Below are 23,591 nucleotides of genomic sequence, written 5' to 3'. Positions count from 1 at the left end.
TATTTGAAAAAGTTTTTATGTATTTTATAAATGTGTTTTATGTGTTTATAAAATGTTTTATGTATTTTATAAGTGCTTGCTTTGGAAAAAAGTAATGCATTAAAAACAAGGTATGCATTAAGTATAATTTATTTAAATATCATGTACAGTGTATGTTTCCATATATATTTTTTAACAATCAATCTATTTAACAAGCAATATTTTATGTAACAATAATTTTTTAACAATTCTGTAACTGTTAAATAGGTGTTCTCCAGGTATGAAAAACATAGACAGTTAATATTAGAAGAAATTTTCACTTCCCTTGCGAGACTACCAACTAGCAAGAGGAGTTTGAGAAACTTCAGGTAATTTCTGACATAGATTGATAATTTGTAGACAGTAGCATTTACAGTTTTGCAGATGTAGGATTTTAGGCTTCAATATTAACTTCTTTAAAAATATGTGACTCCACAAGCTGTGCTTTGGTTGATATGTCAAAACCTCTACGGTGAGAGCAGAATTGCCTGACAAATATATTTTGTAATAATCACTGTTTCTTATGCTATCATATTTATGTCTGCTTACAAAAATAATTGAAATATCTTATTATTTGTTTCACTAAGGATGTAAATGAGTGTAATGTTAGTGTGCATTCAAAGGTTTTTTGTTGGAAAATTCTTTGGTTCTGTTTATACGGTTTTTATATAATTTCTTCATTGCTAAAGCTTAACAGGAAAATTCTGGCTTAATTTCTTTGAGGACATTCAGAGCACTCTTCCCAGGAAATCAATCTAATACTCCTTTGAATGAGTTTCATTTAGGAACTAATCAGTTCACTTTAACTGTCTTTTAAGCACTTCAGCTGGATTTCAGTGCATCTTCTGAATAACAGTATAGATTCAGGTTCAATTTGAGAAAGGATCTGACCTGAACTGGATTTCAGTTAAAATTGAGGTTGGACACTTTAAATGATTTTAAAACATTTCTTGTTGGTATTGATCTTGTTCCTTGCTTGCATACATCTTTTCCCCAGAGTCAGACAAATTTTCAATGAAATAGATTGTCTGATCCGGGGTGGATGAACAGGAAATATCTGGGAAAAGAAATTCACTGAAACTTTGACATTGAATTCAGCAACCCTAATGTTAACATGAGTGCATGTTCCTAGTATTTCCTATTGTTTTGGTTATAGACATCGGAGAGATCTAGCAAATAAGAAGGTGGTAGGCATAGGAGCATAAAATGGTAGATACCCTCTTTGAATTAGGACCTTTACTAGAAGGAAATCACTATCTCAAGGCCACAATGACTGCGCTGTTTATCTCTAGAGTCCTACCTCTGATCTGTTGAAGGCCATTCCCTGTCTGTGGCTACAGTCATGAAGGGTACAGCTTACCTAAAATTTGATATGAAAAGATTTTCTCTGTACAAGTAGTCAGATAACTTCATAAAGATAATAATTTGGGGAGAATGATGTCAGAGATTATCACCTTTTCATATTGTTAAGGGTAGCATTATGTGGTGTTGATGTACGTATGGGTAGTAAACACTGTAACATTTGTCAGGTTAAATCACTTGGAAGGGGAGAAACGTGAGGTGGAGTGTATTCGTACTGGTCATACCAACTTAAAGACACTCTTGCATGCTGAAGTTTATAGTCTGTTACACTACCTGAGATTACCATAGGTGATCTTATAGAAGTCAGTCCAGGTCGTGGTCACTATTTTTTCTTGTTTAAAAGTCCTGCACATTTCACATATATTAAATAATACAGAAGTAATAAATTATTAGGACAGGTTTGGTGTATTTGTTTTTAATGTTGTATTGAAAATGGATGTGGCATTGTACATAATAAGCCTATTAGTAAGTGCCTTAGCATGTAGGTGTTTGATTTATTAAAGATTTTTTTAGATTTTTCAGTTTCTGAACTTCACAGATACTCTGATAAGCCCATCTGTGAGCTGTTTCAGTTAATCTCTTTGGCCTGAGAATGACTTTACTGTTTTTGTTAGACCAAATCTTTAACTGCATAAGAGAGAAGCAAATGACTAGATAAATGTCTAGAATGCAGATTTCTAGCTTTGGTAATAATTTTATAAAGATGTTATTTAGGACCAAAATTTTTTGTTTTGTGATTTTTGTTTAGTTTTGCTGTTAATGCTGTCTTTTCTTATTAACAGGTTAAACAGCAGTGACACCGATGGAGAGCCTATGTATATTCAGATGGTAACGGCACTAGTTTTGCAGCTTATTCAGTGTGTGGTACATTTGCCATCAACAGAAAAAGATTCCAATTCAGAGGAAGAATCAAACAAAAAAGTAAGATTTTTATTTTATTTTTTTTTAGAGCGCTTTTTTGTGTTCAGGAATCACAGAATGATAGGAGTTGGAAGGGACCTCTGGAGATCATCTAGTCCAACCCCCCTGCCAGAGCAGGGTCACCTAGAGCAGGTTGCACAGGAACGCGTTCAGGCGGGTTTTGAATGTCTGCAGAGTTGGAGACTCCACCACCTCTCTGGGCAGCCTGTTCCAGTGCTCTGCCACCCTCAAAGGAAAGAAGGTCCTCCTCATGTTTAGGTGGAACTTCCTATGCTCAAGTTTGTGCCCATTACCTCTTGTCCTGTCCCTGGGCACCACTGAAAAGAGCCTGGCCCCATCCTCCTGACACCCACCCTTTAAGTATTTATAAGTGTTGATAAGATCCCCCCTCAGCCGTCTTTTTTCCAGACTAAAAAGACCCAAATCCCTCAGCCTTTCTTCATTAAGAGAGGTGTTCCAGTCCCCTAATCATCTTGGTAGCCCTTTGCTGCACCCTCTCCAGCAGTTCCCTGTCCCTCTTGAACCGGGGAGCCCAGAACTGGACACAGTACTCCAGGTGCGGCCTCACCAAGGCAGAGTAGAGGGGGAGGATGACCTCCCTTGACCTGCTGGCCACACTCTTCTTGATGCACCCCAGGATAACATTGGCCTTCTTGGCCACAAGGGCACATTCTTGGCTCATGGTCATCCTGTTGTCCACCAGGACTCCCAGGTCTCTTTCATCTGAGCTGCTCTCCAGCATGGGGTTATTCCTCCCCAGGTGCAGCACCCTACACTTGCCCCTGTTGAATTTCATAAGGTTCTTCTCTGCCCAGATCTCCAACCTGTCCAGGTCTCTCTGGATGGCGGCACAGCCTTCTGGTGTGCCAGCCACCCCACCCAGCTTTGTGTCATCAGCAAACTTGCTGAGGGTGCACTCTATCCCCTCATCCAGGTCGTGGATGAATATATTGAAGAGGACTGGACCCAGTACTGACCCCTGGGGAACACCCCTTGTCACTGACCTCCAACTAGACTCTGTGCCCCTAATCACGACCCTCTGAGCTCTGTCTTTCAACCAGTTTTCAATCCACCTTACTGTCCATTCATCAAGCCCACTCTTCCTAAGCTTCCCTATGAGGATGCTGTGGGAGACCGTGTCGAAAGCCTTGCTTAAGTCAAGGTAGACCACATCTACCACCCTCCCCTCATCTATCCATCCAGTCATGACATCATAGAAGGCTATCAGATTAGTCAGACATGATTTCCCCTTGGTGAATCCATGTTGAGTACTTCCGATAGCTTTCTTTTCCTCCACATGCTTTGAGATGACACCCAGAACGAGCTGTTCCATCATCTTTCCAGGGATGGAGGTGAGGCTGACCGGCCTGTAGTTCCCCGGCTCCTCCTTCTTGCCTTTTTTGAAGACTGGAGCGACGTTGGCTTTCCCCCAGTCCTCAGGCACCTTGCCTGTTCTCCAGGACCTTTCAAAGATGATGGAGAGTGGCCCAGCAATGACTTCCCCCAGCTCCCTCAGCACTCTCGGGTGCATCCCATTGGGACCCATGGACTTGTGGATACCCAGTTTACTTAATTGATCTCTCACTTGATCCTCCTCAACCAAGGGGAAGTCTTCCTTTGTCCAGACTTTCCCTGTTACTTTCTCCAAAGTCTGGGACTCCTGAGGGCTGCCCTGAGCAGTAAAAACCAAAGCAAAGAAGGCATTCAGTAACTCTGCCTTCTCCGCTTCCTCTGTCACCATGGCTCCTGTCTCATTCAACAGGGGGCCCACATTTTCTCTAGTTTTCCTTTTGCCTCCAATATACTTGTAGAAGCCCTTCCTGTTGAGCTTGACATCCCTTGCCAGGTTTAATTCCAAGGAGGCCTTGGCTTTCCTCGTTTCATCCCTGCATACTCTGATGACATTCTTGTAATCTTCCCAAGGGGTCAGTCCCTTCTTCCACTTACTGTAAACTTCCTTCTTCCACTTGAGCTTTTTCAGAAGCTCCCTGCTCAACCATGCAGGTCTCCTGCATCCCTTGCCCAATTTCTTTCTCTTAGGGATGCACCAGTCCTGAGCTTGGAGGAAGTGGTCTTTGAATATCAACCAGCTCTCTTGAGCCCCCCTGCCTTCCAGAGCCCTAGCCCATGGGATCTCTCCAAGCAGTTTCTTGAAGAGGTCAAAGTTAGCCCTCCTGAAGTCCAAGGTTGTGATTTTACTCTTGTTGTTTTGTGCATACTACCCCTGATCCTGAACTCTATCATTTCATGATCACTACAGCTCAGGATGCCCCCAACCTTAATGTCCTCCACCAGTCCCTCTGTGTTTGTCAGTACTAGGTCCAGTAGTACACCTCTCCTTGTTGGCTCCTGTACCACCTGTGTCAAAAAGTTATCATCAATGCACTGGAGGAGCCTCCTGGACTGTGCATGCCTGGCTGTGTGGTCTTCCCAGCAGATATCAGGGTGATTGAAGTCCCCCATGAGAAGCAAGGCCTGTGATTGTGAGGCTACCTTCAGCTGTCTGTAGAAGGCCTCATCAGCTTCCCCATCCTGATCAGGTGGCCTGTAATAAACACCCACAACAGTGTCCCTCATATTTGCCTGCCCCTTAATCCTTACCCACAAGCTCTCAACTCTCTCTTCATCCCCCCCCAGGGAGAGCTCAATACATTCCAGATGCTCCCTCACATAAAGAGCAACTCCACCACCTTGCCTTGCTGGCCTGTCTTTCCTGAAAAGGACGTAGCCATCCATGACAGCATTCCAGTCATGTGAGCTGTCCCACCACATCTCAGTAATTGCAATGAGATCGTGGCCCTGCAACCGCACACAGATCTCCAGCTCTTCCTGCTTATTCCCCATGCTGCGTGCATTGGTGTATAAGCATTTCAGAGAGGGAGTTGTGTGTGTAGTTTTCACCCTTGAGATGTGGTGTGCCTTCTGGCTCTCAGAAATACTGGCACGGTCCCCCACAAGTGCTGAGCAACTACACCCAGGCACCTCACCAGAAGGCCCAGTACCATCCCCACCCCCCTTCAAATCTAGTTTAAAGCTCTCTCAATGAGCCCTGATAACTCTTGTCCTAGAACCCTTTTCTCCCTGTGAGATAAGCTATTCCCACCTGTTACCAGCAGGCCTGGCATTTTGTAGATCAGGCCATGATCAAAGAACCCAAAGTCCTGCCGGCAGCACCAAGCTCGAAGCCAGGCATTGATCTGCTGGCTCCTCCTATTTACCCCCTCGTCATTCCCCACAACTGGGGGGAAAGAGAAGAACACAACTTGTGCTCCCGATCCCTTGACCAGTTGTCCCAAGGTCCTGAAATCTCTCTTCATTGCCCTCGGACTTCTTCTCACTACCTCGTCGCTGCCTACCTGAAAGATCAAAAGGGGGTAATAATCTGAGGACCATACCAGGGAAGGAAGCTTCCTCTTCACGTCCTTGACCTGGGCCCCAGGGAGGCAGCAGACCTCCCTATGTACCAGGTCCGGCCTGCATATTGGGCCTTCCGCTCCCTTCAGTAGCGAGTCACCTATGACAATGACCTGTCTCTTCTTCTTTACCGCAGAGGTTTTGATGTGGGGGGTGGTCCGACTAGGCCTCGCTGACACCTCCAAGCAGGAAGAACTATCATGCTCATCATTGTCCAGGTTCCCTTGCAGAGCACTGTACCTGTTACATAATGGCATCTGGGAAGGTGGGGTAGTTGCTGGGCAGTTGCCAGGCAGGAACTTCTTGCCATTGCCCCCTGTCCTCCATGTCACCACCTTCAGTCCAGGGGAGAGAGGACAGGGAGTTCTCTGCTGCAGGGGTTCTGTCTGCCTGCTGGGTTTCTTTCATGGGAGGCAGGGTGTGACTCCAAGCATCTCTCTCTCTCTCTCATATTCCCTGATGGCCCTCAACCTGCTTACCTCCTCCCTGAGCTCCATGACTAAGCAGAAGAGCTCCTCTACCTGGGCACATCTCCCACAGGTGTGCCCACCACTACCATCTGACATCAGCATAAGAGCAGGGCACACCCTGCAGCCAAACATCTGGGTGGCAGCATGTTCCCACGAACAAATGACTTCATAGATATAATATTTTGTGATGGTGCTCTAGTAATTAAGAATTGTAATTTTATGTCTGCTGTAATTATTTGATGAATGAGAAATGCCGATCTGGAAATTATATTTCTGTGTATGCTAAAATATTAGACAAATCTTGTTATTTTTAGGTGGATCAAGATGTGCTTATTACTAACTCGTATGAAACAGCCATGAGAACAGCACAAAACTTCCTTTCTATTTTCCTTAAGAAGTAAGTACTGTTGCATTCTTTAGTATATTGATGAAACCAACTCCAAATAGAATCTGTCACACCTTAAGACAAACCAAACCACTTCGCAGTACTAAATGCCTACTAATAAAGTTACTTATAACAATATATTTTATAGATCCCTAAGAGAGCTATCTGTCTGGACAAAAATTTTTATGGAAAATAAATTCTGCAGAGTTCTTCACGCATTTAAGAATCTGTCTGATAGTTTACGTAGGATCCTTTTATCAGGGGTCTTTTACTCATCTGAATCATGGAAGAGAAGGCTGAGTAAAATATTTAAGTGATGAAACCAGATTCTTTGAGTCATCAGAATGACAAAGTTATAAAAAACTTAAATTACTTTCATTTAGATAAAGTTAGGAATGTCAGTAGCTCAACAGGGGAAAAAAAAATATACCCGAATAACCAAAGGATTTGTAACAAAAAGTCCTGAGGTTTTTATCGTGTTAATTTCTACTGTTAAGCCGAAAGGCTATTTATGAGCCATCTAGCCATCTCTCTGCATACTTCTGGTATCATTAAAGTTAGGGATACCACATATAAGTGAAATGCTATCAGGTATGTTATCTTTTGATATTTATTCTTTTTTATGTTCTGATTTTAACCTTTGTTGGAGCATAATACTGAGATGTCTTATTGCTGTGAGATAAGTCAGACCAGGTTTAAGGATACAACACCTCCTAAATACCCCACTCTAGCTTGAGCTTTAGAATTTTACCTACTTTGTCCATCCAAGTTAATGCAGATTTCAACTCAAAACAATAAATAAAAAAATCTTAGTAACAAAATTCTACTATCCTGGATTAGCTGCTTTACTTGCGGTGCAACTTGGAGTGATAACTGTTTAAACTTGTAAATGGATAAAACAAATTTTTCTGCTAATACTTCGGATTTTTTTTTTTTTTAGAGTTGCATAAAACTGGTTTTCTGGTTAAACATAGGATTACTTCTGTTTGCATCAGAAGAAAAGCTTAAATGTCTCTTAAATTCGCTTACAAAATGCATTTTCTTTTAAACAGGTGTGGCAGTAAGCAAGGGGAAGAAGATTACAGACCACTGTTCGAGAACTTCATTCAAGATCTTCTTTCCACAGTCAATAAACCAGAATGGCCAGCTGCAGAGTTGCTACTTAGCTTATTAGGAAGGCTATTGGTAAGGGATTCTTTTTTTTTTTTTTTTTAACTAGTATATTAATTTATTTCTTATTGCAATGAAACTTGTTTATTTCAGCTCAAACTGTTACAGGAATGCTTTCTGATTCTTGACACACATGCAGCATTTAAGGATTTTCTTACATGTATCGCTATTATGTAATACACAGAAAATAAAATTTAGGTCAGAAGATCATTGATATGGAACTTAGTAAAGGTCATATGTATACGGTTTCTCATGGAAGTCCACTTCTACTATTCCATGACATATTCCACATTAAAAAATGCCATTGTATAGCATCTAATAGAGTTGTTCTTCAGTATTTCAATGTAATTAACAAAGTAATTTGAGCTGTTCCTTGGAAAAATATTTTATGGTCCTGTTCCTGGTATAATGTAGCTTTCTTTATACTTGTGTGAATAATGAGGAAGTTGCATTATGGTGCTTAAGATCTATGCTATTGCAAAGGATATCTGCTCTACTAGATGTCCAGTTTATTTTATAAAAAATACGTATTTTAAAAAAACTCTAAAGGCATATTTGTAGAGAGACCCAATAAAGGGAAAAACATTAATGTAAAGTAAGGAGTGTATCTGTGATGTAATAGTAAATTATGTAATTTTACGTAGCGTGGAAGTTAGGTGGAATTTTTAATAAGGTCAAGCAATGTCTTGTGAGAAGAATTTTTTTATAACAGTTTATTCTGCTTTTCTTAGGTTCACCAGTTCAGTAACAAATCTACAGAAATGGCATTAAGAGTTGCATCACTTGACTACCTTGGAACTGTAGCTGCAAGACTCAGGAAAGATGCAGTCACTAGCAAAATGGATCAAGGATCTATAGCCAGAATCCTCAGACAGGTGTGTGAGTGATCCTGTGCCAGCTGGATTGAGATGTACCCATTTAAAAATTTGAACATTTTAAAGACGTGTGAAAAACTGGTGTTGTGGAGAATGAGTGTTGTGGTTTAACCCGGCGGGCAGCTAAACACCACACAGGTGTTGTGGGGATGGGGGAGAGAATCGGAAAAAAGATAAAAATCATGGGTTGAGATAAAGAAAGTTTAATAGGACAGAAAAGGAAGGGGAAAATAATAATAATGATGATAAAAGAATATACAAAATAAGCGATGAACAATGCAATTGCTCACCACCTGCTGACCGATGCCCAGACAGTCTCTGAGCAGCAGCTGCCTCCCCCCAGCCAACTCCCCTCAGTTTTATTGTTCAGCATGATGTCATATGGTATGGAATATTCCTTTGGCCAGTTTGGGTCAGCTGTCCTGGCTGTGCCCCCTCCCAGCTTCTTGTGCACCCCCAGCCTCCTTGCTGACAGGGCAGTATGAGAAGCTGAAAAGTCCTTGAGTTAGTGCAAGCACTGCTCAGCAACAACTAAAACCATCAGTGTGTTATCAACATTATTCTCATCCTAAATCCAAAGCACAGCACTATACCAGCTACTAGGAAGAAAATAAATTCTATCCCAGACGAAACCAGGACAATGAGTTTTCATTGTTGTTTGGATTTCTGAACAAAATATAGTCAATTTATAAGTATTGCATTTGTTCATTCATGTCTCTCTCACACCATCTCCCTAGTGATCATATTAAGTGGTTAATTACAATGGTAAACCCAGTTTTCTTGTGACAATATAGAGGAAATAATAGAATGATGGTTGGATTCTATCTTAAGAGGCCTTAAAAATATATGTGTGTATGTATGTATGTGCATTTTCTATTGCAAAGTGGTAATTGAGCTTAAGGCACTCATACATAGCCTTTAGAGAGTTAAACTGTTAGGCCTATAAGGTTAGTTTTTATGTGATGTAGCTGATATTGGTTGTTTGTTGTTTTTTACTGGACTTGCATATGTCTTTCATTAGAATCATAGAATGTGTTGGGTTGGAAGGGACCTTTAAAGGTCATGTAGTCCAACCCCCCTGCAGTAAGCAGGGACATCTTCAACTAGATCAGGTTGCCCAGAGCCTCATCAAGCCTGGCCTTGAATGTCTCCAGGGATGGGGCCTCCACCACCTCTCTGGGCAGCCTGTTCCAGTGTCTCACCCCCCTCATTGTGAAGAACTTCTTCCTAATGTCTAATCTGAACCTACCCTGCTCTAGTTTAAAACCATTGCCCCTCGTCCTATGGCTACATGCCCTTGCAAACAGCCCCTCCCCAGCTTTCTTGTAGGCCCCCTTCAGGTACTGGAAGGCCGCTATAAGGTCTCTCCTGAGCCTTCTCTTCTCCAGGCTGAACAACCCCAGCTCTCTCAGCCTGTCTTCATAGGAGAGGTGCTCCAGCCCTCTGATCATCTTTGTGGCCCTCCTCTGGACCCCCTCCAACAGGTCCATGTCCTTCTTGTGCTGAGGGTTCCAGAGCTGGACACAGTACTCCAGGTGGGGTCTCACGAGAGCAGAATAGAGGGGAAGAATCACCTCTCTGGATCTGCTGGCCATGCTTCTTTTGATGCAGCCCAGGATGTGATTTGCCTTCTGGGCTGCGAGTGCACATTGTTGGCTCATGTCCAGCTTTTCATCCTCTGGTACCCCCAAGTCCTTTTCTGCAGGGCTGCTCTCTATCACATCATGCCCCAGCCTGTATTGATAATGAGGACTGTCCCAACCCAAGTGTAGGACCTTGCACTTGGCCTTGTTGAACTTCATAAGGGTTGCTCGTCCCCACCTCTCCAGCTCGTCCAGGTCCCTCTGGATGACATCCCATCCCTCTGGCATGTCAACCGCACCGCTCAGCTTGGTGTCATTAGAGAATGCATATTTGCATTTCTGCTAATGCTGCTTATCAGAATGTCTCTAAATCTGCAAGGGTGGCAGCAATTAACAAAGCAATGTATGCATTTGGGCTCTCCATAGTATATAGGATGATGAGAAAATCTCAGGTCTCATGTGTCCTTTTAAAAATGTGTACTTGCACATTTCTTATGGATGCTATACATTTCTTTCTGAACTACTAATTGTTCTCAGCATGATTAGATCTAAAGTTGAGTAGTCATATTGAGTTCATTTCCCTTTCAGTTACCTGAAAAGACTGTATTATATGTATTTTATAATGACTGTTATAGATTTATGTTGAAAGAAAAACTTAATGTGCAATTTACAGGCATTCAAATAAAGAATCAAAAATCATCTTCTCCTTTATGATGTTGATACGTCCCATAACTTTTGTCAATTAGAATATTGTACTACATATACTGTCAAATCTTTATGTCCATGTCTTAATATACTTTATATTTCTATATGGTAAGGGATTATAGTTCTCCTCCGTTGGCAGTGATTTTGACAATTCTACATTAGACTTCGTAGGGAAATATTTTTGAAGAATCCTTTTCTCTTTCGTTATCTCCAGAAGTTATATAATAGTACTGAAAGATATTCTAAAAAGATACATACCTGAGTGGTGTCCTGAATTTTTCAATTTGTTTTGTGTTTTTTACAGATCAGGCAGTAACTAGGCATTAGCATCTGCTTAAAATAAAATTGCTGTGGACAATTGAGCGCTAAAAGCGTTTTTTCAGTTACTCGGGAAGCTTAAAATCAATGATGGTAGATAGTACCATCCATACATTGTGGAAGGTATATACTATATAGTACCATCAGTCAGGGTAGATAGTGTGTTGTTTATAAATGATTTATAACATAAGAACAAATAACTACTTGGAAATGTGTACGTGACAGCTAAGCTTCACTTTGTTGTTCAAATGTCAAGAAAATAAGATCCATTGGTAGACGTATTCAGCTTTAGTTATTAGAAAGATCTTAAATCATTGTTTTAATTCAGAAATTAACTTATACCTCTACAGATTTTTCTTGCCTGCTGAATTCTGAATTTAATACTTAGACTCTCTTGGATATTTCCTTCTACCCTCTGATATCATTACTAGAATATTCCCCAATGATTGATGAATGCTTATAACTCTGTCTACTGTGGTTTGGACTCATTAGATTTAGGAGAAAATTTATTTTGTTTTGACGTTTTTAAACAATAGATTTTTTTCATAGAAATCTGTCATAGATTGTCAAGTTGATTTGAACACTTGTGTATGCTTTTCATTAGTTTATCTCTTGATACGTTGATCTTCTGGACTTGTAACTGTACCTTTTTCCACTTGCTGATGTTTACAAGCTATGTTATGGGCTGCATTTGTGACAAGATTCTCAATCTATGCTGTTCATACAGAAGTTAAGATGGTTATAAGTTACAAGTTTTATTACCAAAGAAAAATGTTTTGTAGCTGAAGAAGTTTAAGCCAGAAATGATTCTTCTACTTTTATTATCAATATTGGTTATGATTTGTTGCAGGCTTCACAGTTTCTTTTTGTTTGTTCTGGATTTTTTACTTGTTTGAAAATAGTTAGGCAGTTAAGGTTCATCAAGCAAATTCTTTTTTTCAGCCACAGAATTTAATATTGGTTGAAGGCCAGACTTTCAAATCATAATTTGCACATATATTAGGGTGTCAAATAAATATTAATAAACCTATATTTGTATTACATGCACTGTAGACATGTTTTGAATTCTTGAACTCATTCATTTTGGAAAAAAAATCCTTTTTTTTCTGCTGTAGCATTAGCAATTGCAAGGATCTGTGTATTTCAGTATAATACTAAGGAAAAAAGGGTATTTATGTTTTTGGTTTTATGCTGTCTTGTAGGTGTTGAGAAAATTAGTTTCTGATTCATTAACAAGTTAATTGATACTGATTTATTCTCTATAACCCCTATATGGGGAGAAGTACATTGTCTGATGGTCATGTACAAAATCGTTCAATTTATGTAGGCTAGAACTATTTAAGAGATCAGGATATATATAAAATAGCCTCTTGGAAAAATACATTCTGTTTTTAACATTCATACAGTTTAAATATTTATGTATCTGATACATACAGTCTCCAGCACTAGTTCTCAGATTAATATTTCATATGTAATCCTTCTTATACATCTTAAAAGTGCTTCATAGAAAAATTAATATTACCCTACTCTGTAGATAGGCATTATGTACTAGGTGGCATTTTTATAAAATGTATGTTTGTTCTCAAGCTTTTTGACTGATAGAAACTTAGTTGAGTCTTAGAGCACGTGATTCTTTAGTGCTAGAGCTCAGGGGTGTTTGGGAACCTCCTCTGTAAGTTCTTTCCTAGATGGATTGAGCCTACTTGCTGCACTTTCTCTGTATGGATGCTTTATCCCTGAAAACAGTTATACCAAATATTTTCACAAAGGGATAAGTTATTTTTATTTCTTTGATGTTTCCCATATGTTTTTACTGTTGTCTGTGTTTCATATTTATTTTCATTTGACTTTTTTGCCTTTTATCCCTTGTTCACCTGAGAAGTCACTATTTCAGTATTTAATATTGGTGAGAGTGCCAATGATGACTTTTATAGGTTAAACCTTGTGTCAGTCTACTATTTGTGATTTCTGCCCTTCTTTTTTCCTTAGGGACAGAGGGTCTTCACACAAGATAATAGAATGAAAATTAATCAAATCAGTCAGTCTGTTTTAAAACCAGTCTTATTCTGCTGTTAATCTTTTTTAGACTTTGGAGAGACAGTCTAATTTGGTTTATTCTCTATAAAGTTTAGAAGTAATTGATTAAAAAATTGTTAGTTGCATTGATAATTGTAGAACATTAACTTCAGTGTATTTTATATGTGGACATGCAGATTTTCAGATGATAATTACCACTGTGCAATATTCTATTTTATAACTATCTTTCTGTTTCTGATAGGTTTCAGGAGGAGAAGATGAAATTCAACAGCTGCAAAAGGCTTTGCTAGATTATCTGGATGAGAACACAGAAACCGATGCATCATTAGTGGTAAATTTAAGCTTTCTGATGTCAAGTGTATATACATATAATTTCAGTAACGTACTGAATAAAATGATTTTCGGTCATGCATATTAGTGCTTCAAGTAAATTGTCACCTTAACATATACTGTTGATTGTGTTTTCCAAAATATGGTTGATGCATTAGACTCACTCAATCTCATTATAAATCTGTTAATTTCACTCTTCTATATCTGTTGGTTTTGTTTTCTGTGTATCCTGCTGTATTTCTCCAGTTTTCTCGGAAGTTTTATATAGCGCAGTGGTTCCGTGATACAACTATGGAGACAGAGAAAGCAATTAAATCTCAGAAGGATGAGGATTCATCTGAAGGAACTCATCATGCAAAAGATGTTGAGACCACAGGACAAATCATGCATAGAGCGGAAAGTCGCAAAACGTTTCTTCGCAGCATCATTAAAACTGCTCCATCTCAATTCAGTACATTAAAGTATGTTTCAGCACCATGGATTTCTTTATTAACCATGCATTGGGCATTTGTATTCATTTTTGATAAACATGTCCTAATTAAAACATTGGATTTGTTGCAGGCTGAATTCTGATACTGTGGACTATGAAGATGCATGTTTGATTGTTCGCTACTTGGCCTCTATGAGGCCATTTGCCCAGAGCTTCGATATTTATTTGACACAGGTGCGTGCTGGAAGTCTTAGTACAGTGAAACACAGTTGATTTCTGATTCCAAACACTTTTGCGGTAGTGTGCAATATCTGTTCATTGTTGAGCACAGGTGTTTAACAGGCCATGATAACACCAAGTGCTTTCATATTCTGTATTGGTGACATAAGTGCTTATATTTCGTTTTCTTGTACGCATTTCATATGTCATATTGTACATACATTATTTTATTTGTCCATGTATGTATATGACAAAATCATTATCTTAGATGTGCACAGTAAAAGGATAATTACAAAATGTTGACTTTTTTTTTACAGTTTCTCTAAGATGCATGCTCATTTGTTAATATTAACTCATTAAATTGATCTTAATTTGATTTGAAAATAGAAGCCAACTTGATTGGTTGCTTGCAGTGCATGTTACTGTCACTGGAAGCTGTTGTTTGACCAGTGTGGTTTCTTTCCTTTTTCTGGGAGAAGAGCACTAACATGTTGTCATGGTGACATGTTTGAACTACAGTACTGGTTTAGTTGTTTAGTTTAGGCTGTGTTACTTATATTGATCTGCATACAGAGCCATTCATAAAACTATAGTGCCCAAATCCAACTCTCCTGTTGAAAGAACCATGGTGAAAGCCACAATTGAATGGCAAAAGTAGAGTTTAAAATGAAGTGACTTAAAGTGAGCATATGGACCCTGTGTAAATCCTGTTTGGACCAGTCTTAGAGATGTAGCAAATCCTAGTAAATATCCCATGCTCAGTTATCAGTGCCATGGAACATTACTTGCATGCACCTTTTTACTGTCTGAAAAGATATATACTATTTTTACTAGACAGATATTCTTATTTTAGTTAAATCATTTGTGCATTATTCTGCTGCATTTTTGCCTGTTAAACATTGTTTTCTACCTTCCCAAAGCAATTGAATCTTTGTTTTTGTTCTCTTATTAGATTCTGCGTGTACTTGGTGAAAATGCAATTGCTGTTCGAACAAAAGCCATGAAGTGTTTGTCTGAGGTTGTTGCTGTAGACCCCAGTATTCTAGCCAGGGTAAAAAAAAAAAAAAATGAAATATCCATCATGCACATGCGTTCTTCTGTCACACTTTAAAGAAATCTTTATTTCTTATTTTGGATCTGTGTTCTATTTGTTCTTTTTAGCTGGATATGCAACGAGGTGTTCATGGACGGTTAATGGATAACTCCACTAGTGTACGAGAAGCAGCTGTGGAGCTGCTTGGCCGATTTGTGCTCTGTCGTCCTCAACTTGCTGAGCAGTATTATGACATGCTGATTGAAAGAATATTGGTACAGTGACTTGTGATATTTATGATAAAATAAGTGTCATTGGAAAAATTGTTTTCAACTGAGTTTATATGTTTAATAATATGGAATGATGATCCCAAGAGTAAATTATATCTTATCATTTTAATGGGGAGCATTGTGCTTGTAAAATGCATCACTTGTTTCCAGTGAGGCTTTGTTACATCAAAAGGTAAACATACATAGAAAGCTGTACTGTATCAGAACCAGGATTATATTCCTTTTGATTGCTTTATTAAGGCACAAATTAGGTGAAATGAGGAAATTTGCCACATCTCTGAAATCTGAGATATGGGTCATTGAGGGCAGTTCAGTAGTGTGGGTGGTGAAGAAAGATCTACAACACAGTAATCCAAAGTTGCCATTTGTAATCCAAAAGAAAAAAAGATAAAACTATTTTGTTTTTTCTATGCTATGTTTTAGTGTTTTAAAAGGCTTCTTATTAGAGTTTTTGTATAAAAACTGTTTTTTAACTGTATGTTCAGATAAAGTACAATGTTAATTTAACTATGAGATAACACTAGCTTTTAGCATCCATGTCAGGTTTTTAGTCAAATACTACTCATTTGCTATGGTTACATGATGAAACATGTTCGTGAAGGGTTTTGAAGATGTGCATATGAGCGTGCATTAAGTCGCTTATCCTGACATTCAGATTAAACAGGTTTTGAATAAGGTAATATGAAATGAAGCTGCTCCTCCTTCTCCTTAGACGAAGCCTAGGAAAATGGGAAAGATTTGCTGCACGTATCTTATCCATAAGCTTTATCCAAAGGCTTTTGAAGTATTACAGTCCAGATCTACAAAGGTCTTGTGTGTTCCAACAAAGTAGCTAAAGCATCATCACATCTATTTTGTAAGCTCTTGAATTAAGAAGTGGAATTATACATTTGCAACATCATGAGCTCTTAAATGGGAGGTTATAAATGGAGAAAGTGTTTCAGCGTTCTGGGGACTCAGCCGGAACCTTTAGACTTGTTGCAAATAAAGTGGTACAAGTTATGCTGACCTTTTGTATAAATGCACTCCAGAATATTTTAGCTGCCTTTTCTAAATACGATTTGCAGGTCCGATTGGGGGTGATCTTCAAATATTAATTCATATAATACATTAATTAATATGTCTGATTTGTTTTCAAGAGCATAATGCTTTTCTCCTCACAGGATACTGGTATCAGTGTCAGAAAGAGAGTCATAAAGATACTTAGGGATATTTGCATTGAACAACCAACATTTCCCAAAATTACAGAGATGTGTGTGAAAATGATTCGAAGAGTCAATGATGAAGAAGGCATTAAGGTAGAATGAAACATATAATTCAGGATTTTAATTATGATAATGTGCTTCTATATTTTGACCAAAAAAAAAAAATCAAAAAAGTATTTCATTGCTCCTTTGTAATTTTTATGATTTTTATTCACTTCTAAGTTTTGAGAGCAAATATTGTAGCTTTCTACATTGCTATCTGACTTGGTTTTCTTTTCTTTCTTGTATTTTCTTCAAGTTCTTGCTGACAATCAAAAGATTTTAAAAAGTTATTGTCTAGAGGGTTGTGTTTTTTTTCTTCTTGCAAGTTGTCTCTGGTCCTTTTTTTCTCTTTTATAAGAAGTAAAATTGGCATATAAAATTCCTTCCTGCAAACATAATAAACTTTAAGTCAAAATTAAGTACTTGATGTTAGTATATGCCAGGTTTGTAAGCTCTGCATATAAAAATTATAAAGTATTCATCAGTGCTAATTTTGCATTAATGTTTAATGAATCAGTTATTACCCCTAAAATGTTACTTATGTGATCATATTCTACTCTTTGTACAACGTATATGCAGAAGGGCATAAAACTAAGATTGTGTTGAATCATAAACCTGACACTGATGGTTTTTGTTTGATTTGGCAAAAATAATTTTAATATTGATGGCTAATTAACAATACACCTGTAAAAAAATTTTTACATCACACTTTCAGTGGCATTTGAAATCTGCAACTTTAAAGCTGCAGTATATATTTTTACCACTTAAGATGCGTTAATGCCAAGTGGCTTTCAGAGAAGACTGTTAATCAAGAAGTAGATGAACAGCTGGATCCAAGGTGCTGCTAGGAAAGGAGGATGACCTTGTTTTCTCTCCTCCTTTCCCATGCCTTTCCAACAACCTCAGAAAGATGAGGCAGTATCTGCAATGTATTTTTTTGTCTCCATGGATGAGAAACACTTCTTACAACCATATGCTTTATAAGTAATTCGGGAATAATTAGTTCACTTTCATTCTATTCCATCTTTTCTTCCATCCAAAAACATTGGAAGGGAACAGACTTCCTATGTTTGAGTAGGGAGACTTCTGTCTTCCCCACCTTGTCACAGCCATTCTGAAAATGCTGAAGTAATCTACAGTTGCTGCTAATTCTGCTGCAGCAATTGTAATCTTGTGTTTGGTTGTCAGCTTCTCAGGGTACTATGTTTTCCTGAGGAATGCAAATTAGTGCAAGAAAGTGGTAACTTCATTTTCTGTATCATCAGTTCCCAGTGATCATTTCAGTGAAGCTTGCTTAGAGGCCAGTATAACTGCTGTAATAGTAGATCTGTGTCTGTCTCATATAACATTCTCTACAACAGTCTCACTTAGGTTGAATAGTTCCTTACGAAATGGCACGTATCGTCAACGAATCTATTGTATGAATGTATTAGAAATAATTCCGATGTGCCAAGACAAACTTGCTTATTTCTGCTAATTTTTTTTTTCCTTCAGAAATTAGTAAATGAGACATTCCAGAAGCTCTGGTTTACTCCAACTCCACACCATGACAAAGAAGCAATGACCAGGAAAATACTAAACATCACTGATGTGGTATGTTAAACAAATTTGAATTAAGTTATGTGCAAAATTTTATTATGTTTTTAGTATCTTTGAAATATTGTCTGTAGTATTTTAGAATACAAAAAATATGCAAGTAATTTAATTATCAGATGGTTTTCTCTATATATCTCCTGACATTGAATATATATCTCCTGACACTGAATATATGCTAGAATTATTATCTGATGGAACAGGCTGTAGGAAACTTTAAATGCTCACTAATCTGCTGCACATTATATTCAGGTTGTGTAAAATACTTGTTCAGTGAAAACACAACAAATTTCTCTTATATTTAACACTTTCCAGGAAATGCAAGTAGCAGCATATAGTTAAGCCTAACTAAGAAGCTGTCTCTTAAAAGAAACATTTCCTCAATTGATAAAATTTATTTTGAAAGGTTAATAAGCTGTTTTAACAAATACATGGTCATGTTCTCACCCAGCGTAAGCTAGTATCTGCATAATTTTATCTACTTTTTAGGAGCAGCAAATTAAATAGCGTGTCTCAAAAAAAAAATCTATTTCAAATAAAATGATTATACATTTGTAGTGAAAACGTGTTGTGTAAAACCATTGTGCTGAGAAGGTATTTTAATACCAATTATACCAAGATGTAAATATCAAATAAAAATACTCGCTTCACTACTTAAAATTATGGGTTTAAACTCCATCCTGCTTTTCAATATTTTTACTAAATGGTAGTGTAGTGCATGCATTTTTCCAGATTGAGAAGTCAGTTGAATTGACTTCAGCTTAATTCTCAGTTCTCCTGCCAATTCTATTTTGGAGCACCTGTGAGCTGTTCCTGACATATGATACCCGTGAAGGCTTTGTTTGTTTATATAAAAATATGTACATGCATATATATATATATGCACACACACATGTTCATTTTTAATATGTCAGGCTTGTATTTGTGTTTAAATCTGTACAAAATGTTGTTCTACAAAACCAAAATTTGGTTTACGTTAGAGCCAGGAATCTCCAGTAAAATGTGTAGGCCTTGTGTTGTATGGGATACAAATTCTGGGATTACTTAAATGGTAAGAACTAATTTTCAAATGCAGAAAGTTTCTGATCTCCAAAGTTATTGTATTGAATGTATACGAAAATATATCTATGCATGTTTACTGATCTTTTAAGATGACATCTGTATTGAAGTAATTTTTCTTCAGTTGCCTTTTTAAACCAGTTTATTCTCAAAACTACTTTTAGGTTGCAGCTTGTAGAGATACGGGGTATGATTGGTTTGAACAGCTTCTGCAAAATGTAAGTAATGAATTTTGAATGTATGGCACAATCATTGTAAGAATTTTAATATTTCTTTTGGTACTAAAACACATTAAAGGGAGACTACAAGAGCAGTCCTTTCCAGTAGTCAAATTCAATTCATGCCCTCTAAACATCTGACCTTTTTTGAAATCTTCATTGGTGTAATTTTCTTTGTCTCCAACATTAGTTTTTCTTTCCATGTGATCTGTTTTAAAAATACTTCACTTTGGGGGGAGGGGGGAGGGGTTTTGTTTGGTTTTGATTTCGTGGTCTCTTCAATAATGAGTGACATAACATGAAGTCCACAGTTAAGATACTTAATTCTGAAATGAGGCCTCTAGTGTAATGTAGGTTTCTTTTAAATGGTAGATAAGCGTATTTTCACATCCAATATATTTGTTACACAGTTTATAGAAGCAGTGAATCTTCAGAGTATAGCTTACTCTTATGCATTATATTTTACTCTGATTTTTCTAAGAAATTATCTTGCTTTGATTATATCTCTTAGCCTGTGTTATCTTTCTCTTCTACAACTTGTATGCACTCGTTAATTTTCAAACATTAACAAAAGCATGCATGGGGGAATTAGAGGTCTCCAAAGATTTTACTTTAGCCTAGAGTGCCATGAAAATAGGTAGCCGAGTAAACCAAAGTGCCTCTTAATGCCTGCACTGAAGAAAAAGCTATAGTACAGGCTCAATTAAATTAACTGATTAAAATGTTCATAGAACTATCATAGTATCATAGAATCACAGGGTTGGAAGGGACCTCTGGAGATCATCTAGTCCAACCCCCCTGCCAGAGCAGGGTCACCCAGAGCAGGTTGCACAGGAACGCGTCCAGGTGGGTTTTGAATGTCCCCAGAGATGGAGACTCCACCACCTCTCTGGGCAGCCTGTGCCAGGGCTCTGCCACCCTCAGGGTAAAGCCAGCACAAAACCTTACAATCACTAGTCATCATATGATGATAAAAGCAAATAAAAGTCACCTTATTTCTGCTACACCAGATGACAGAATCTCTACTGAATGTAATGTAACATATTACTTAAAAGGCAATACCTATGTGGTCATCAAAAGGAAAATCAAACTCTGCCAAAAAGCAGAGCTAATTGCTTCTCATGCTCCTACTGTATGATGAGCTGCTTTAGTGACACAACTATCGAAGCAGTGTGCCTGTGGGCCGATACAGGGAAAAATAATGGAAACAGAATATCCTTAAAGCTCATGCTGAGAGCTATTCCCAGACCTCACACTACTCCAACAGCTACCCCTACTGCCTACCCATATACTACCCACCCTGTCACCCACACAACCAACCAAACTACATAACCACTGATTTCTAAAACTGGACTCTATGCCATCACTGACACAGGTTGCCCAGAGAAGCTGTGGCTGCCCCATCCCTGGAGGTGAAACTATGTTTCATCTTAGTTTGCTATTTTTGCTTAGTGTCAAAAACAACGTTCCTTTTGAATTTTATTTTTTTTTTCTAAGTGTTTTAAAAAGCCTTCTAACTCCTATTAGTTGCTGCTGGCGAGTATGACTACATTATTGTTTTCTGCATTATTTCATTAAGCACAAAGTTAGCTTTCATCCCAACGCAAAAATCAGTAGAACTGTTCTTTTTGTCGCAGTTAATTTTTCTTTACCTCTCTTGCATTTTGCTTTGATTTTTTTTTACTTCCCTTAATTTTTTTCTTCACCATGTAACTTTTATGGAGAAGTTAAATGCTTTTGTAGTGCAAAATCCTTATGTATCTGTAGCGATTGTTATAAAGCCAGCATGTATCCAATGTAAATGAATGCACCCTTAATACTAAGTCATTTTCTGTTTCATCTGCTACAGCTGTTGAAGTCAGAAGAGGATGCCTCATATAAACCTGTGAAGAAAGCCTGTACTCAACTTGTCGACAATTTGGTTGAGCACATACTTAAATATGAGGAATCCTTATCGGGTAATATTGTTTACAACCCAGTAGCTCCTTTGAATTTTACATGATACTGTAACAGTGGTTGTTCAAATTACTATTGCAAAAAGTTACTGTTACAGAATTCCTATTATGCAACTGATGGTAATGAATTATTGCATTTAAGTTCATTATGAACTTTTGAGCACTGTATAATAATAAAGCTTCTCTAATTTTCTCTAGCTAACCACAATAACAGAACTATTTTTGAAATAACTTGTTCAAACTTTTAGATCACTAAAAACAAAACAAATGTGGCAAGCTTTATTTGCATTAATATGTCCTACAGTTGTAATAGGAGTCATTGGCTGGGACAGTGTTCTGTGTACAGTAAGTAGTTTAAAAACTAGTGATGTCTTTGAAGCATCTTTGCTTCTTATTTCACATATTTTGTGATCATATACAAGTTAACACATTATGTTCTTATCTCTAATCCAATAAGAATATCCTGTGTTGATCTTGAAAGATATCATATGAATATCTCTTTTGTAACATGTTTTGGCTATGTATTTTTCATTGCTCAAACATTACTTTGTGTATTTTCTAATTTTTTTTTCAGATTCTGACAACAAAGGTGTGAATTCTGGTCGCTTGGTTGCTTGCATAACCACTTTGTTCTTATTCAGCAAAATCAGGCCCCAGCTAATGGTCAAACATGCCATGACCATGCAGCCATACCTGACCACTAAATGCAGTGTAAGTAGAGAAAATTAGAAAATCAGTCTTTCCCCCCCACACACAGATAATTAAGCATGGAAATTAACGTCTGTCTTGTATGCTTGATGAAATTGAAGGTAGGAAAAGAGAAATAAAAATTGTGTTTCTGTTGCATGAGCATCATATCTTCTGAAGATATTATGTCCTTTTGATGATCTCTGTTTCTTCTAAGTTGCTATTCCTCACCCTCTACCTCCACGTTTTACAGCCAAATGAAACTGAAACCTGTGCCACCTATTTCCCTTGAGGACTAAAACCCAGTTTTTCACCTGTTAAGAAATAATTTCTTAAAATCGTTTTGTTTTATAGTCAATCTTAAAAGTAGTTAAGATTTAACATGAATCTTAAGACTAAAGGTATGGTTCCATAAGATAGAGTGAATCTAACATATAGCAAATATATCAGAAGGAAAATGTCCTGCTCTATCCTCTTCAGCACTTCACTTCTCCCTTTTCTAGCTCTGGTGTTTTTGTATTTCCCTGTAAGACAGTTTAGGTCACAAAAATGGTAGAGAACTATAATGCTGAACCCCCCACTCCAGTAAAATGGCCCCCCTCCTCTGAAACATTGCATTGCTTTCTGCTATTTTGATTAGCACAGTTGGCTAGTGAAGGTTGTGATGAACCCCTGATCTGGCAGAGGCAGGGCAGGATCATGCAGCCGTGGCTCAAGGAAGAGCTTGTCTGGGTGGGTAGCAGCAATCCATTACATTAGGTCAGCTGCTCAGGGAAGGGCAGGCTTGAGAATACTTGTTATTGGCTTAGCTTGCAGGTATAGCCTAGCATTTTATGGGTTCAGCCCTGGAGCATTCTCTACACGCATCTACAACAGACTTTGAGCGGCTTCTGATCAAACAGCATAGGAAAGGTTTATCTGATTATTTACTTGCTGCAACATCTCTTTAGCGTGTTACATAAGTTTTGTACTTACACAGGTTGAGATGAATTGTAGAATTACCCCTGTGAGCTTGAATATGTTAAATAGCTTGATAGTAGCTTTTGAGAATTATCCTATCATGACTACTGAGCTTGATTTGTCAAAAAAGTCAATTTCTAGCAGGATGTACATTTAATATATAATATAGATTCCTCACAATATATATACAGTCATGGTAATGTAAACCAGTAATCATTTTAATTTTAATTTCTATATTTGTGCATATTATTATCTATTTTCTTTAAGCCATATTTAGCTATAGCACAGCTTCATTTGTTGCCGATACCTGTT

The 23,591-nt window shown here is 37.8% G+C and overlaps 1 protein-coding gene across 3 annotated transcripts in view; it reads left to right on the top strand.

Annotated features, from left to right (window-relative positions):
• The window catches only part of LOC141735693 (nipped-B-like protein), a 174,954-nt gene that overhangs the window by 136,665 nt on the left and 14,698 nt on the right, over window positions 1-23,591 (top strand). For all 3 annotated transcript variants that reach the window (XM_074568784.1, XM_074568782.1, XM_074568783.1), the window contains 15 exons: window positions 247-347; window positions 2,163-2,301; window positions 6,500-6,582; window positions 7,623-7,755; window positions 8,472-8,615; window positions 13,500-13,589; window positions 13,835-14,049; window positions 14,150-14,252; window positions 15,190-15,288; window positions 15,399-15,545; window positions 16,724-16,858; window positions 18,302-18,400; window positions 19,624-19,677; window positions 21,527-21,635; window positions 22,207-22,343. In XM_074568784.1, coding sequence (XP_074424885.1) covers window positions 247-347; window positions 2,163-2,301; window positions 6,500-6,582; window positions 7,623-7,755; window positions 8,472-8,615; window positions 13,500-13,589; window positions 13,835-14,049; window positions 14,150-14,252; window positions 15,190-15,288; window positions 15,399-15,545; window positions 16,724-16,858; window positions 18,302-18,400; window positions 19,624-19,677; window positions 21,527-21,635; window positions 22,207-22,343 — 1,788 coding nt within the window. The remainder of the gene's footprint in view (window positions 1-246; window positions 348-2,162; window positions 2,302-6,499; window positions 6,583-7,622; window positions 7,756-8,471; window positions 8,616-13,499; window positions 13,590-13,834; window positions 14,050-14,149; window positions 14,253-15,189; window positions 15,289-15,398; window positions 15,546-16,723; window positions 16,859-18,301; window positions 18,401-19,623; window positions 19,678-21,526; window positions 21,636-22,206; window positions 22,344-23,591) is intronic.

Source organism: Larus michahellis, chromosome W, assembly GCF_964199755.1.
Source record: "Larus michahellis chromosome W, bLarMic1.1, whole genome shotgun sequence".
Taxonomy (NCBI): domain Eukaryota; kingdom Metazoa; phylum Chordata; class Aves; order Charadriiformes; family Laridae; genus Larus; species Larus michahellis.
The sequence above is the reverse complement of the archived record's forward strand: the minus strand, read 5'-3'. Positions and strand labels throughout refer to the sequence as shown.